The sequence below is a fragment of the Cyprinodon tularosa genome, unplaced genomic scaffold, assembly GCF_016077235.1.
Source record: "Cyprinodon tularosa strain WSP-4 unplaced genomic scaffold, ASM1607723v1 ctg452, whole genome shotgun sequence".
Classification (NCBI taxonomy): Eukaryota; Metazoa; Chordata; class Actinopteri; order Cyprinodontiformes; family Cyprinodontidae; genus Cyprinodon; species Cyprinodon tularosa.
In genome coordinates this window covers 358,434-371,464 of record NW_024039177.1, presented here as the reverse complement: position 1 = coordinate 371,464, position 13,031 = coordinate 358,434, and the positions used below count along the sequence as shown (strand labels likewise).

The window sequence follows — 13,031 nt, the reverse complement described above, 5'->3', positions numbered from 1 at the left end:
TAAAAGTTTAAAAATGTTGTGAAAAAAAACCCCAAACTTAATGCTAACCTGTTTGCATCTTAGTTGAACAGATTAGATTGTCGTCATTACGAGCTGAAAATAAATATGTTAGTCAGAGTCCTGTTTTATTTCTTCAGTCCCAAAAAAACTGGCGGCTTTGTTTGAACTCAACTGTAAATAAAATGTCAGATTAAAACATTGTCATGATCTTGGCGCTGATGACTAACTTGATTATTCATTTCTTTCACCTGCCTAGCTCTGTCCAGTTTTCCTCATTACCAGTCATCTGTTCCACCTGCTCTAGCCGCAATTTAACCTGCCTTCTTCCAGTCATCAGCGCCACACTAAGTGTGTTCCGATTGCCTGATCCTGACCTTTTCTGCCTTTGGACCTCTGAGCTTGCCTGTTTCCATTCTGATCTGTTTGCCTGACCTTTCGTCAGACCCCTGCTGGATTCTGCATGTTTACCAAACCTGTAACTGAACCTGTAGTCTCTTCAGATCTCTGATCTCCTGGTCCTGACTCCTGAGCAACCCCTTGAGACTTGTTTTGGCTTCGTCCTCTGGATTATCCTGCCTTCCTTCATCTGCTCGGTTCTCCAGCAAGACGCGGCATCCGTCTTGTCAGCAGCCAACCAATTGGAACCAACCTGGACCTTTGGGCAGGGACTGAACTGTAAGACCAGAAGTTCCTGCCTCACTACAGATCCGTCACTTTTAATAAACGCTTTTTTTAAATACAAAACTGTCTGTCAGTTTTGAAAACTGGGTTCTCTGTTCTGAGCTGTGACAGTATAATCTGGCCAAACACGGACCCTTTGGCAGACAGACAGTGGCGTTCTGATGTTGAAGAATTTATTTCTCAGCTTGAATCAGGCATGCGGGAAATCCTAACATACGTGTGTATGCAGGCTACCCCGCTCCCACACTTCTGCCTTTGTGGCAAAGTAAGGAAGCTAGTATTATTATGAATGTCTTAAATTTCATGATTGCGAAGGCTGACTGTAAGGAGATGACGTTGTCTTTTCATGTACGCCGAGACCTACTGATGAACTTGTACCAGTTTAGCTCGGTTCGGTTGAGTCTGGCGCGGTCCGATTCAGCTCTGAGTGCCAATATTATATGTCATATGACTGTGGGATTGACTTACTGCCAGGTACTACGCACCCTACGTGGAGGTTGTATTCCTTATCTGGCACTGAATCTCAGGCTATAAGGAAGTACATTTCTGATTCATGGCCTCGCCTCAGCTAAGATCAAGTTCTGTTGGAAAAAACAGGCTTATTGAGAATTTCAGAGACTCAAGAATCTTTTCACTTCTGCACTGTTCTAGTTTCCCCCGATCCAGATAGACAATTCATTGTGGAGGTGGATGCCTCCAGTACTGGATTTGGGGTGGCCCTCAGTCAAGAAGCCAAGGATGGCAAGATTCAACCCAGTGCCTTTTTCTCTAAGGGGCTTTCAAGCGCTGAGGGGAACAACGATGTGGGGGATCAGGAACTGCTGGCTCTGGAGGAATGGAGACATCATTCGGAGGGGTCCAAGGTTCCTTTTTTTGGTTTGAACTGATCATAAAAAGTTGGAATACCTGAGGTCCATTAAGAGACTTAACCCAAAACAGGCGGGGGGACTCACTGTCCAGGGTGTTTGAGGTGGACGAGGAGAGTTTATTTGGTGTAGAGGGGTATTTTTTACCTCAGTTTGTGAGATGTTCTGTCACAATGGTTGATTTAGAGAAGGAAGTGAGAGAGACTCTCTGTAACTATCAGCACCTGGAGGATTACCCTAAAGATTGTTTGTTTGTCCCTGACATTTTGAGAAAGAGTGTCTTAGATTTCAGTCTTGGTCCCCACTTGTTTTGTCATCTCAGAGTTACTAAAACTATCAACATTACTCTTACTTCTGGTGGCTTTCTGTTTTCTGATGTATGGGAGTTTGTGGCAGCTTGCCTCATTTGCAACCAGTATCAAACATCGAGCTGACCCCCGTCTGGCTTTTTATGTCCTCTAACCATTCTGTCCCAACCATGGTCAAATATTTGCATGGACTTCATTACCGGTCTACCCAGCTCTGAAGGCATCAGAGTCATCCTTACTATGATTGACGGGTATTCTAAGATGGTCCATTTGGTTCTGCTGCCCAAACTCATATCCACTAAAGAAATGGGGGGAAATTCTCGCTCAACAGGTGTTTTCCGCATTCATGGTTTCCCCAACGGAGATAATCTCTATGACAGGGGTCCCCAGTTTGTGTCCCAGTTCTGGAGAGAATTCAGCGCTTTGTTGGTGGGTTTCTGCCAGCCTGTCATTGGATTTCCATACTCAGACAGACAGTCAGACAGAGAGGTCCAATCAGGAGGAACACTTAGAACCCTCTAACTGGTCCGGCCAACTTCCCTGGGTTAAACATGCCATTAACTTATTCTTGCACCACTGGGCTCCACCCTACAGAGAACGCTCATTTCAGGCTCTTGTGTTTTGGATCTGGGGGTAGGAACATAGACTGACCAGAATTAGACCTTTGTTTTTTTTGCTCAGCTCAGGGTCTGTATTATTGCAGCATGGTGGCTGAAGGATGAATGGTTGAAAGATGGATGAATGGATGAATAAATGATGGTTGATGGAATGATGGATGGATGAATGATTGATGGTAAATTAATGGATGGATGAATGATTGGATAGATGGATGATGATGGATGGATAGATAGTGAATGGATGGATGGATTAAGGATGTGTGGATGGTGAATGAGTGGATGGATGATGAATGGATGGATGAATAGTTGGATGCTGGATCTATGGATTGATGGTGGATGTGTAATGGATTGATGATAGATGGATGGATGGATGGATGGATGGAGGATGGATGATGGGGGATGAATGGATGATGGTGGATGGATGGAAGAATGATGTACAGTATGGTGAATGATTTATAGATGATTGATAGATTGATTGATGGTGAATGGATGGATGATTAGATGGATGGTGGATGATGGATGGATAGACGGTGAATGGAGGAAATGATTAAGGATGGATGGACGGCAAATCAATGGATGGATGGTGGATGGATGATGAAGGATGGATGGTGAATAGATGGATGAATAGTTGAATTTTGGGATGATGGACAGATCGATCACAGATGGACGTGGATGGATGAATAATGGATGGAGGGTGGATGGAAGGATGATCGACAGATGCATGGTAGATTGTCAATGGATGATGAATGGATGGATGAATGGATGGATGGATGGATGGTGAATAGATAGATGATGAATGAGGGATGGATGGTGAATGGATGGATGAATAGCTGGATGCTGGATGAATGGACTGATGGTGGATGTGTGGTGGGTTGATGATGATAGAGGAATGGATGGAGGATGATGATGGTAGATGGATGGATGGAAGAATGATGGATGGATGAAAGATGTATGGTGAATGATTGAGAGATGGTGAATGGATGGATGATTAAGGATGGATGGATGGCAAATCAATGTATGGATGATGAATAAAGGATGAATGGTGTATGGATGGTGAATAGCTGGATGTTGGGTTGGTGGATGGGTGGTAGATGAATGTGTGATGTGTTGATGATGGATGGATGTATGGAGGATGGATGGATTTGTAATTGATAGATAATGGTGGATGAATCGAGGGTTGTCGATCGATGTATGGATTGATGGTTGATGAATAATGGATGGTTGGAGGACGGATGGTGAATGTTGGATTTGTTTTTGTTTTTATTGTCCTTAAATCTGATTAAATTTCATTACGTTTTTTTATACAGTCACGCGAATAAGTAAAAACTTGTTTTAATACGGTAGTAAAAAATAGTTTTGTTTTTTGGAAAAGTTTCTACTGATTTTGAATTTGTAATCAAAGCTATTTTAAGGTGATCTAATTTTATTTAAAATGTCTGATTCTGGCTTGAAGAAGTTCTTCTGTCAGTTTCTGTCGAATTCAACAAACTAGTAACCAGTTTCCCTAACCCCTCCATCCCTCCTGTCATTAAACCGGTAACCAGTTCCCCCCCCCCTGTCCTTAAACTGGTAACCAGTTTCCCCCTCCTGTCTCATTAAACTGGTAACCAGTTTCCCTAACCCCTCCTGTCAATAAACTTGTAACCAGTTTCCCTAACTCCTCCACCCCTCCTGTCAATAAACTGGTAACCAGTTTCCCTAACCCCTTCTGTCTCATTAAACTGGGAACCAGTTCCAGCTCCTAATGGGAGCTGAGGGTGGACCTTCTGACGCCTGTGTGTCCCAGTTGGTGGGAGTAACTCCTCTATAAAACCAGTAAAAGCGGCTTCAGGGATCAGAGGACCAGTTTGATGTTTTTATCCTCCCAGTTTGGAACACCATGATGTTCCCCTGCAGCGCACTGCCTCCGCCTCTCTATCCGGCCTTCCTGCGCCCTCCTCCGGCTCTCGCCTCGCCTCTCGGTCGCTCGCTGCCCTCCGGCTTCCTGGTGGAGGATCTGCTGCGGCTCAGCCAGCCTGTCGGTTACATCCACCGGACCTTCTCCTCTGGGAACCCGGAGGGGCTGGTCCAGCTCAGCCCTGGGATGGGCGCCTCCCCTCCAGCGGAACCACCGAACCGAACTGGGTCACCGGGCTGCTCGGACTCCGGATGTCTGAAGTTCGGCGTCAGCGCCATCCTGGCTCCGTCCACAAGAAGCGGTGAGTTTTTAAAGGCTTCTGACAGCAGAACACTATTATTACAGAATATATAGATGATAACTGGAATGTTTCCATCATAACATCACAGTTTAATAAAATCCACAAAGTTATGAAAAATATTTAAAATATTGATCAATATTTTTTATCCCTTAAACTTCATAAAAAGCGTTAAAAGGTTGAGTTGTATTGTAAAATTCAAAAATTAAAAAAGTTCCTACGTTTATTTGCCTTTAATTTAAGCAATTTAAACAGATAAATAATTATCCACTCATGGAATCAGGATTTTTTGCCTTTAAAATCATTCAGACATTATGCTCTTGAAATATTATAATAGTTCCTTTTTAAAAATTATTATTTTACATGTAAATCATCACATTCTACTGGCAAATTGTCTTACAGGGTCAAATCGAGGGAAAACACGATTATTTTTAGAAAGCTTCCAATAAAAGTTTAATTCAGGATTAAATAATTTTAAGAGCTTTAAGGGAAATTTCTTTTAAAAAGTGATATAAACATTACCAGCCAAATAAGAAGATTGAGTTATCAGATTCTGTGTTTAAATACATTTTTTTTTTATCATTCTAATAATCCTGAATGATGTGAAATTTGTGTTGTAAAATTGTATTTTATTCTTTTTTCTGTGAATCATTTTAATGGCTGTCCTCTTTCTTCTCCAATGCAGCTCAGAGTCTTCAGACCAAGGTGCTGCCGTTCTTTGATGGAAGCCTTCATCCTCTCATCAGAGCCTCCTACTTCACAGGTAGATGCATCACCAGACCACTGCTGCTTTTTAGGACGCAGTGTTCTATTTACCTTTATTCAGGCCTTTCATTTGGGGATCATATCCAATCCCCTTTAATCCACATCTGGTCACACGTTTCTATCCAGAGTCCGGCTGTGGAGCTGGACTCTTTCCAGCTAATCCAACTTTCTGCTGTTTTCTCTTTTTAAAATCTTAAAGTTTTGGTAAATTGTGAAGCAAAACTCTTCCAGATCAAATAAAATAGAAAATAATCTCAATAATTGAACTCGAACATTAAAATGTTTACTTTATAATGTGAAGATTTTACTTATCAGATTAAACTCTTAAAGAAAAGAGTTTGGTGCAGAAATAAAAATTTTCTGCAGATTTTCTACCACCTCTAACACTAAAGATAACTGTTTAAACCAACAGTGTTGAAACTCGTTTATGTTTAGAAACTTTCAAACACGTGTTCAATAATCAATTATTGTGCTGAGAGAAAACAAAACTTCAGGATTAAGTTTATAAAAAATATCTTAAATCTTAAATCAAACATTTTTCATCCAAAGTGAGACTTTTATAAATTTCTAGAAAATATTTAAAGCAAAACAACAACAAAAAAAATGAATACATTAAATATATTTTTTTTCTTATTTTAATCTTATTGTCACTTCATGTGCCTGAAGGCCTCAGCCCTGCAGCAGCAGGAAAAAAAAAAAAAAAAAAAACACATTTTCAGGGAAACTTTGTTTTAAACTTAATTTAAAATAGAATTAAATGCATGAACTAAAATAAGGATTAAAAGAGGCAAATTAAAATAGAGGGATCAGCTGGTGTTTTAGCAGAGCTTACGTTTTCAGGTTTATGGAGCGTCTGGAAGCTCCAAGCAGTGAATCTAACATTTCAGAAGATTTAAAAAAAATTTTGGTCTAAAAGAATTGAAAGATTAGCCTAAATTTTAAAGTTAAACCTCTAACAGATTTCTGTGGTTGGAATAAAGACGATGGAGTGGAAGGATTCATTTATGTCGGCTGAAGAAGCAGATGGTCTGTAGGACAAGCAGAGTCGCTCTGTTATAGTCTGATGATGAGAAAAACCTCAACAAACCATTTTTACAAAGACCCTCAGAGGTTTAATTTACCCAAAGCATGAGCGACTTTTCTGTCAGGCACCAGAATGCAGATAGGTGGCTCGGTGAGTTAAAGATATAAATGAAAAGGAAAGAAACTGAGTCAGGAGGAAAGCAGAGGATCCAGGGAAGACAAACAGATGAACAGAATCTACTAACAGATATGTCCCACATATTGGCTGGACCATGCTGGCGATATAATGAGCCCTATAGGCCGTGTTGTTGGGTTTGAAGGTGAAACGATAAAACAGCAAAGAGAAGTTTTTCATTACACACCGAGAATCAGAGAAGATGAATGTGAGAAAACTTTGCTCCTGAGTATGGAGCATCGTCGACACAAGCCATCTAATATGGCACAAATTTGCTCACATCACTTTATCAGCAGTAAGGACTTTTACAAATGTTTTATAAAAGTTGATGTAGCTTAAGAAAAACACCCTACATCTAGGTAAACAATGGGAAGTAGAACAGAAAGGCCTCATTATTACATCTGAATGCAAACATTTCTGTTAAATTATTGTAAAAATGTTCTAATCATGTTTGGTTTACATTTATTTTAATTTACAGACAATAAATAAAGAGCATATATGCATATTAGGAACTATATATAGGAAATATCTCTAATTTGAAAGCTCCTGAGGGAGAAATGTTTAAAAAGTAAAAACAAAATGGACTAAAATATCTAAGAAATAAGCAAGAAAAGAAGACTAGAAAACAACTAACAACAAGGGAAATGAACCAAACTGGTACGGCAAAACCCAAAGGCAACATTACTTAATATGGCAAAAGTAATACTTATGAAATAGAGTAAAGGCAAAACCAAAACACAAAATTCTTAGAGTAAAATACAAGAGAAGTGACATCAAAAGATCCAAACCATGATACCTTCAAGATACCTAAACTAAAATTAGGTTGTTTTATTCAATGGCATACATCAGGTTTTTACAGGGAAAATTATTTATTCATTCAATGTTCTGAATCTATTTTTATATATTTGTTAAGGGAACAATATGCGTAAATAGAAAAACGCTGGATAAAAAGGTTGGTTCTGTGAATTCTTCTGGATAAGCAGTTTTTACAGCTTTTTTAAATGAAGAAAACTGTTAAGTTTCTTACATTTTCTTCCAATGAAGAACATTTTTAGGGACAAACTTTGTTTCTGGAATGAAGAGATAAAAAAAAACATATCTAAATATCTAATTTAAACATTCCGAGTGAATCTACTTTAGATGTGAGATGATAATAAATTAGTCGGTCCTTTTAAAGAAATAAATGTTGCTGCAAATGGAAGCTTCTTCAAAACCACCAGTTTGTTTGTGTGAAATTATACAAACAAATAATATTACAATACGGAGTCAATTTCTGCCAAATAGAAACAGGAGATTGCAGGAATCTTCTTTCCATTTTTATCATGGAAATCCCAGGAGCAGCTCTGAATCGGCTGGTCGGGCCTAAACGCCTCTTTAGCCAAAACACTGACTGCTGACATTAGCACCAGTTGTCCTAATCTACAAATTAGTCCGGTTTGTTCCGCTCCAAACATATTAGCGGCGTTTGTCATGCCTCTAAATGTGAGGCGGGTATCTTCCCAGCTCAGGATCTCGGCCGTTTTCCCACCAAACCCCCTCGGCCAGCCCACAAAGCATCCGGCACCGTGACCAATCGCAGCCAGAGCCACACACACAATCACACACACACAAGTTTAAGCACACGCACACGTTGGGATTTCTCTAAATGTTTGGTCTAACTACCTTTTTTTTGGCTCTCTCATCTGGACTCCTTAATGTCTTTAAAAAAGTGCTGTTAGTGCACCACTCGGGAGAATTTGGAAATACGACGGTTGGAAAGGCCGCTTCCCTACGACTTTAACACATTAAAAGTAATGAAAATTATGTTCAGTTGTAATAAAGCTTTTTGTTATTTTCTCTACTCCTCTGTATTAACTTTTAAAGTTTCAATGGTGAGAAAGTAGGAAATGAGAAGCCTGGTTCTCCCTGAGAGCGAGGATGCTGCCCCACATCACCATACCGCCCCCACCAGCACCTGCTTTGTTCTGACCGAGAGGATCCATTCTGGTTTAATTTTTTCACCCTCTTGAATTAAAACGTTGTTCCTTTTATTTGGAAAATTGGATAAAACTTTGAGTTTAATTTAGTTATCTGTATGGAACTAAATGAAAAGAGAGACAGGTCCATTAACTTCCTGTTTCATGGGTCCCAGTTCAGTTGGAGTCTATTCAAACTAGGATCTATAGGAACCTGAGGGTTTGCCTGAGTGCCTGTGTTTGGTTTCTGGTTTATCTTCGGCTAACGTGTGTGATAATTCTCACATGCAGGTGTGTGAAGCGGGGAAGCCCTTCTGGGAGCTCTGACCTGCCTTTAATGGGCCTGTAATAAACCGGCCTGTCGACGGCCTTTTCCACTCAATTCATTACAACACAATCAGCTTTCTCTGAGCATTTGCAGCCTATACAACCCCCCCACCCCCCCTCTTCATGCTTCATTAGAGCCGCTCTTTGGAGGCCCTGTCTCATTAGCATGGGCTGTGTTTCCAGCGCCGGACAAATTGGGCTCTTCAAGCATCAGATTTGAGGCAGAACGAGGATATTATGAGGAGCATCGGGGAGCCTGTGTGCTCATTACAGGGACAAGAAGGGGCTCACAACGCCGACAAACGTGGAGGAAAATCACACGGCAAAGTTCACAAGACCCCACGCTGAATCGGCATCGCAGTTTCTCATATATGAGGATAAAATGCCAGCATCCATAAACACTTGTACAAAACAATATGTGACGAATTTAATAGGAAAGAAATTTCTCAGCAGCTTTACTCTTTTATTTGGTCTCTTAATTTATTTGGACTTCCTTTTTTCAAGGAGGAAAAATTAATAATTAAAAAAAGATCTACAGCGATTTTTCAGATTCTTTATCAATTAGTTTTTACTGTCATGTTTGAAAAGATTTGATTATGAACATCATCCTGTTTTATCATCATTCCAAGCATCTTTCATCAGGAAGGTTCATTTTCACTTTAGAGTAGATTCTACATGTTTTATAGGTCAGAGGTCATAGGTCATCATTTCATAAACTACAATATCCACCAAACAACTATAGAAATCAGAATTTTACTTTCAATTAAATATTTTCTCTGTTCCTGCAGCTTCCTCTTCCTCCTCCTCAGTGGTTCCGGTTCCAGGAACCTTTTCTTGGCCTCTGGCCCCCCGTGGGAAGCCCAGAAGGGGGATGCTGCGGCGGGCCGTGTTCTCGGACCTCCAGAGGAAAGCGCTGGAGAGAACCTTCCAGAAACAAAAGTACATCAGCAAACCAGACAGAAAAAAACTGGCCACTAAACTGGGCCTGCAGGACTCACAGGTACCACTGGGACCAGACTGGTTCCTTAAAATGTCTAAACTGGGTTCAGATCAGCGTTTTACTAAGTGCGATAATGCTTTTTATCAGAAGCATCCACAGCTGTGCTGTCCTCTACTGAAACATCTGTGTATTGCAGGGAAGTTTTTGTAGATTCTGCAAACAGTTAGAAACAGTTTGCAAACAGAGCATCATTCAGAATAATCTCATTTGCAGGCTGGAGGTTGAGTTACAGTCGTCTACAATTAAGCGAAAGTTTACTCTGACTCTTTTCAGTCAGAAATATATGGATAAGTCGGGAGACTCTCCTCAGCTTGTAACCTATCCCAGAAACGGGACCAAAGGATGTTAAGCTTCTGCAGGGCCAACCCTGGAGCCCCATCTGAGCTCCAGGGTTTCTGTCTTTCTCTGAGCTTGTTTATGTGTTTATATCTATGCATTTAGCTGTGGCTTTTATCCAAAGCCACTTGAAAAATAGACACAATGTCAAAATTATCATCAATCTGACAATACGTTCTCTGGTCAGAATCAGTGGTGAAAGCAAAGATATAGAGGGAAGTTCAGAAAGAGTAGTAGAGGGGTACAGAGCTATGGGTAAGAGTTAGGATAGGAGATGCTCTTTGAGGAGTTGGGTCTTTAGGAGTTTCCTGAAGTTAGACAGGGACGCTCCTGTTCTTGTAGCACTTGGTAGGTCATTCCACCATCTTGGAACATGTGAAAACAGTCTAGATTGTCTTAGCATGGTGTAGGCACTGCTAGACCACAATCCATTGCTGACCGGAGTGACAGAGTTGTGACATAAGGCTTTGCTAGAGGGTTCAGGGAGATGGGAGCCGTACCCTTAAGCTTGTGGTGAGTTTGGGATGTCCAGTCCAGGGAAACTTGGCAGCTGCCGTCAGGGTTTTCCCTGCAACTCTTCCCAGCATCATCAGTTGCTTCTCCACGGTCACTGTTGAAGCTTCACCCTGCTGAGTCAACGGTCACTCAAGATGTTTCTAGTTTATCTGTTCTCTACCCACAGATGGGCAAACCCATCTGGCTTGGCCTACTTCCTGACCAATGCTGCCATCTGGTGGCCTTTGTCTTCCTCACAGGTGAAGATCTGGTTTCAGAACCGCAGGATGAAGTGGAGGAACTCCAAAGAGCGAGAGCTGTTATCGACCGGCGGCTGTCGTCAGCAGACCCTCCCCACCAAAACCAACCCCCATCCGGACCTGACTGACGTGGGCAGCACGTTCTGCCAGAGGCTGAACCGGCCTGCAGCCGACACCCAGGAGCCTCATCATCATCATCATCAGAGCCCCTCCTCTCCATCGGATCTGAGCAAACTGTCAGAATCGGACAGTGAAGAAATCACAGTTTCATGAAGAGGACTTCTGAGCAAACCTCCAAAGTGCCTCAATCTGTTCTGTATATATCTGTATCTACTCAGCCTGGTTCTGTACAGTTTTTCATCCGAAGCTAAACCAGTTCAATGAGCTGCTCTAGATTGAAGATCTCTAGATATAAATGTTTCAAAATTAAAGTTACTAAATGTGTGTGTGTGGAGGGGTGGGGGTGGGGATTTTTTAAAATGAAGTTTTCATATTTTTGTTAAAATAAACCAAGATACAATTTCTGATTTAGTGTGTTTACTGAAGCGTTCAGCTGAAGTCATGTCCGAACAGATTCTGGTGTTGTGTTTTATTGTAAACATCCAAGGCTTTGCAGCACGGTGGTGGAGGAATCATGATGGATGAGACTAAAAAGGAGATGTTTGACCATTTTGGAGAAAAATCCCTTCCATACCAGTCAGTTGATGATTAAATCTTATTGACCATGTCAGTATTTTCTATTTCATCTACTGGTGGCAGGTACATCCAGTGGATCATTTTCCATGTCTCCATAGCCTTTAGAATCTGTTGTATTCATTCCTTCAGCCAAATTTCTCCCAATATTAGAAAGAAAGTTATTAAACTGATTAGCCACATTATTTATAAAAAGTACTCAGGGAATCCTTCATTTGTTGATGCCTCTATAATAACAGTGTTTAAAACTTTCCATAAATCTTTAGTGTTAGTTTTGTTATAGGGTATTAACATGCTTTGATCCTTTTTCCAAGTCCTTATAAGTTTATTTATTTTTAGAAATTTTATATTCACATTTAGCCGCTGTTGTGTATTTTAAGAAACGGTCTTTACAGAGACAATAACACACAGATTGGTTGAAAACTTCCATCAAGGAAAACCAGCTGATTGCATAAGTCACTGACTTGCAAATTCATGAATCTATCAAAAGAAAAATGTGTGATTAGTGAGTGTTTTTTTTTACCCAGGTGCAATAGGGTTTTACTTGAAGTTTAATGTTTGCTATTTTTTGGCTAAATAGAAATTTAGATTTCAAGAATCGATTTGATCCTGATTCTGAAACTTTGAATCGATTCTTCTGATCTGGGGTCACGTTGGATCGCTGGTATTTTATAGTTTTACACCAGCAAATTATATAAATCAAATGATAGTAGTTAATGGTGATTGTTATGGTGATGGAAAAATACATTATTTATCTTTAGGAGTTAAAATGAGAACTGATTAAAAATTGGAAAACATATATATTTTAACAAAATTCTTATGTTAATACTAATTAAGAGCAGTAGAGGCTGGCAAAAAGTACACCTGAAGGTTGGAACAAGAGCAAACAAGTGTGAGTGTGCCCCCTACTGGCTAAAAGGAGTTACAGTAAATTTGTAGCTATTTCTTTTAAGAATGATTTAAAATGGAGTATTGGCAAAATTGAGGTTTGCAATCTGTGGCTCCATATAAAAATCTGCTCAATGGCTCCTTTGATAAATTAGTGTTAGTGGTTGATTTTTTCCCCTTCCACTATTAAAATCCTCTGGCCCCCTCCATGAACCTAATATGGTCTATAAGCACCTCTGAGAGAATCACTGCTGAGGAATAAACTCACACACGTGTTCATTGCAGGTGACAGGCTGGTTATTATAATGAACCAAGTGTTTGGAACGTAAACAATGCTGAATAAGTTAGAGAAGTGACCTAAATAATCTTAGTGTAAAGGCTCCTGCTATATGAATTCAATTCAATTGAGTTTATTTCTATCGTGCCAATTCACATCATGACATCTCA

The 13,031-nt window shown here is 40.3% G+C and overlaps 1 protein-coding gene across 1 annotated transcript; it reads left to right on the top strand.

Annotated features, from left to right (window-relative positions):
• Positions 1-4,204: 4,204 nt before the first annotated feature.
• LOC119793430 (homeobox protein DBX1-B-like) lies at positions 4,205-11,479 on the top strand. Its single transcript, XM_038300645.1, has 4 exons — positions 4,205-4,670; positions 5,353-5,430; positions 9,701-9,912; positions 11,004-11,479. Exons 1-4 carry the CDS (start codon positions 4,352-4,354, stop codon positions 11,274-11,276), a joined length of 882 nt encoding a protein of 293 aa, XP_038156573.1. The 5' UTR covers positions 4,205-4,351; the 3' UTR covers positions 11,277-11,479.
• The last annotated feature ends 1,552 nt before the right edge of the window (positions 11,480-13,031 follow it).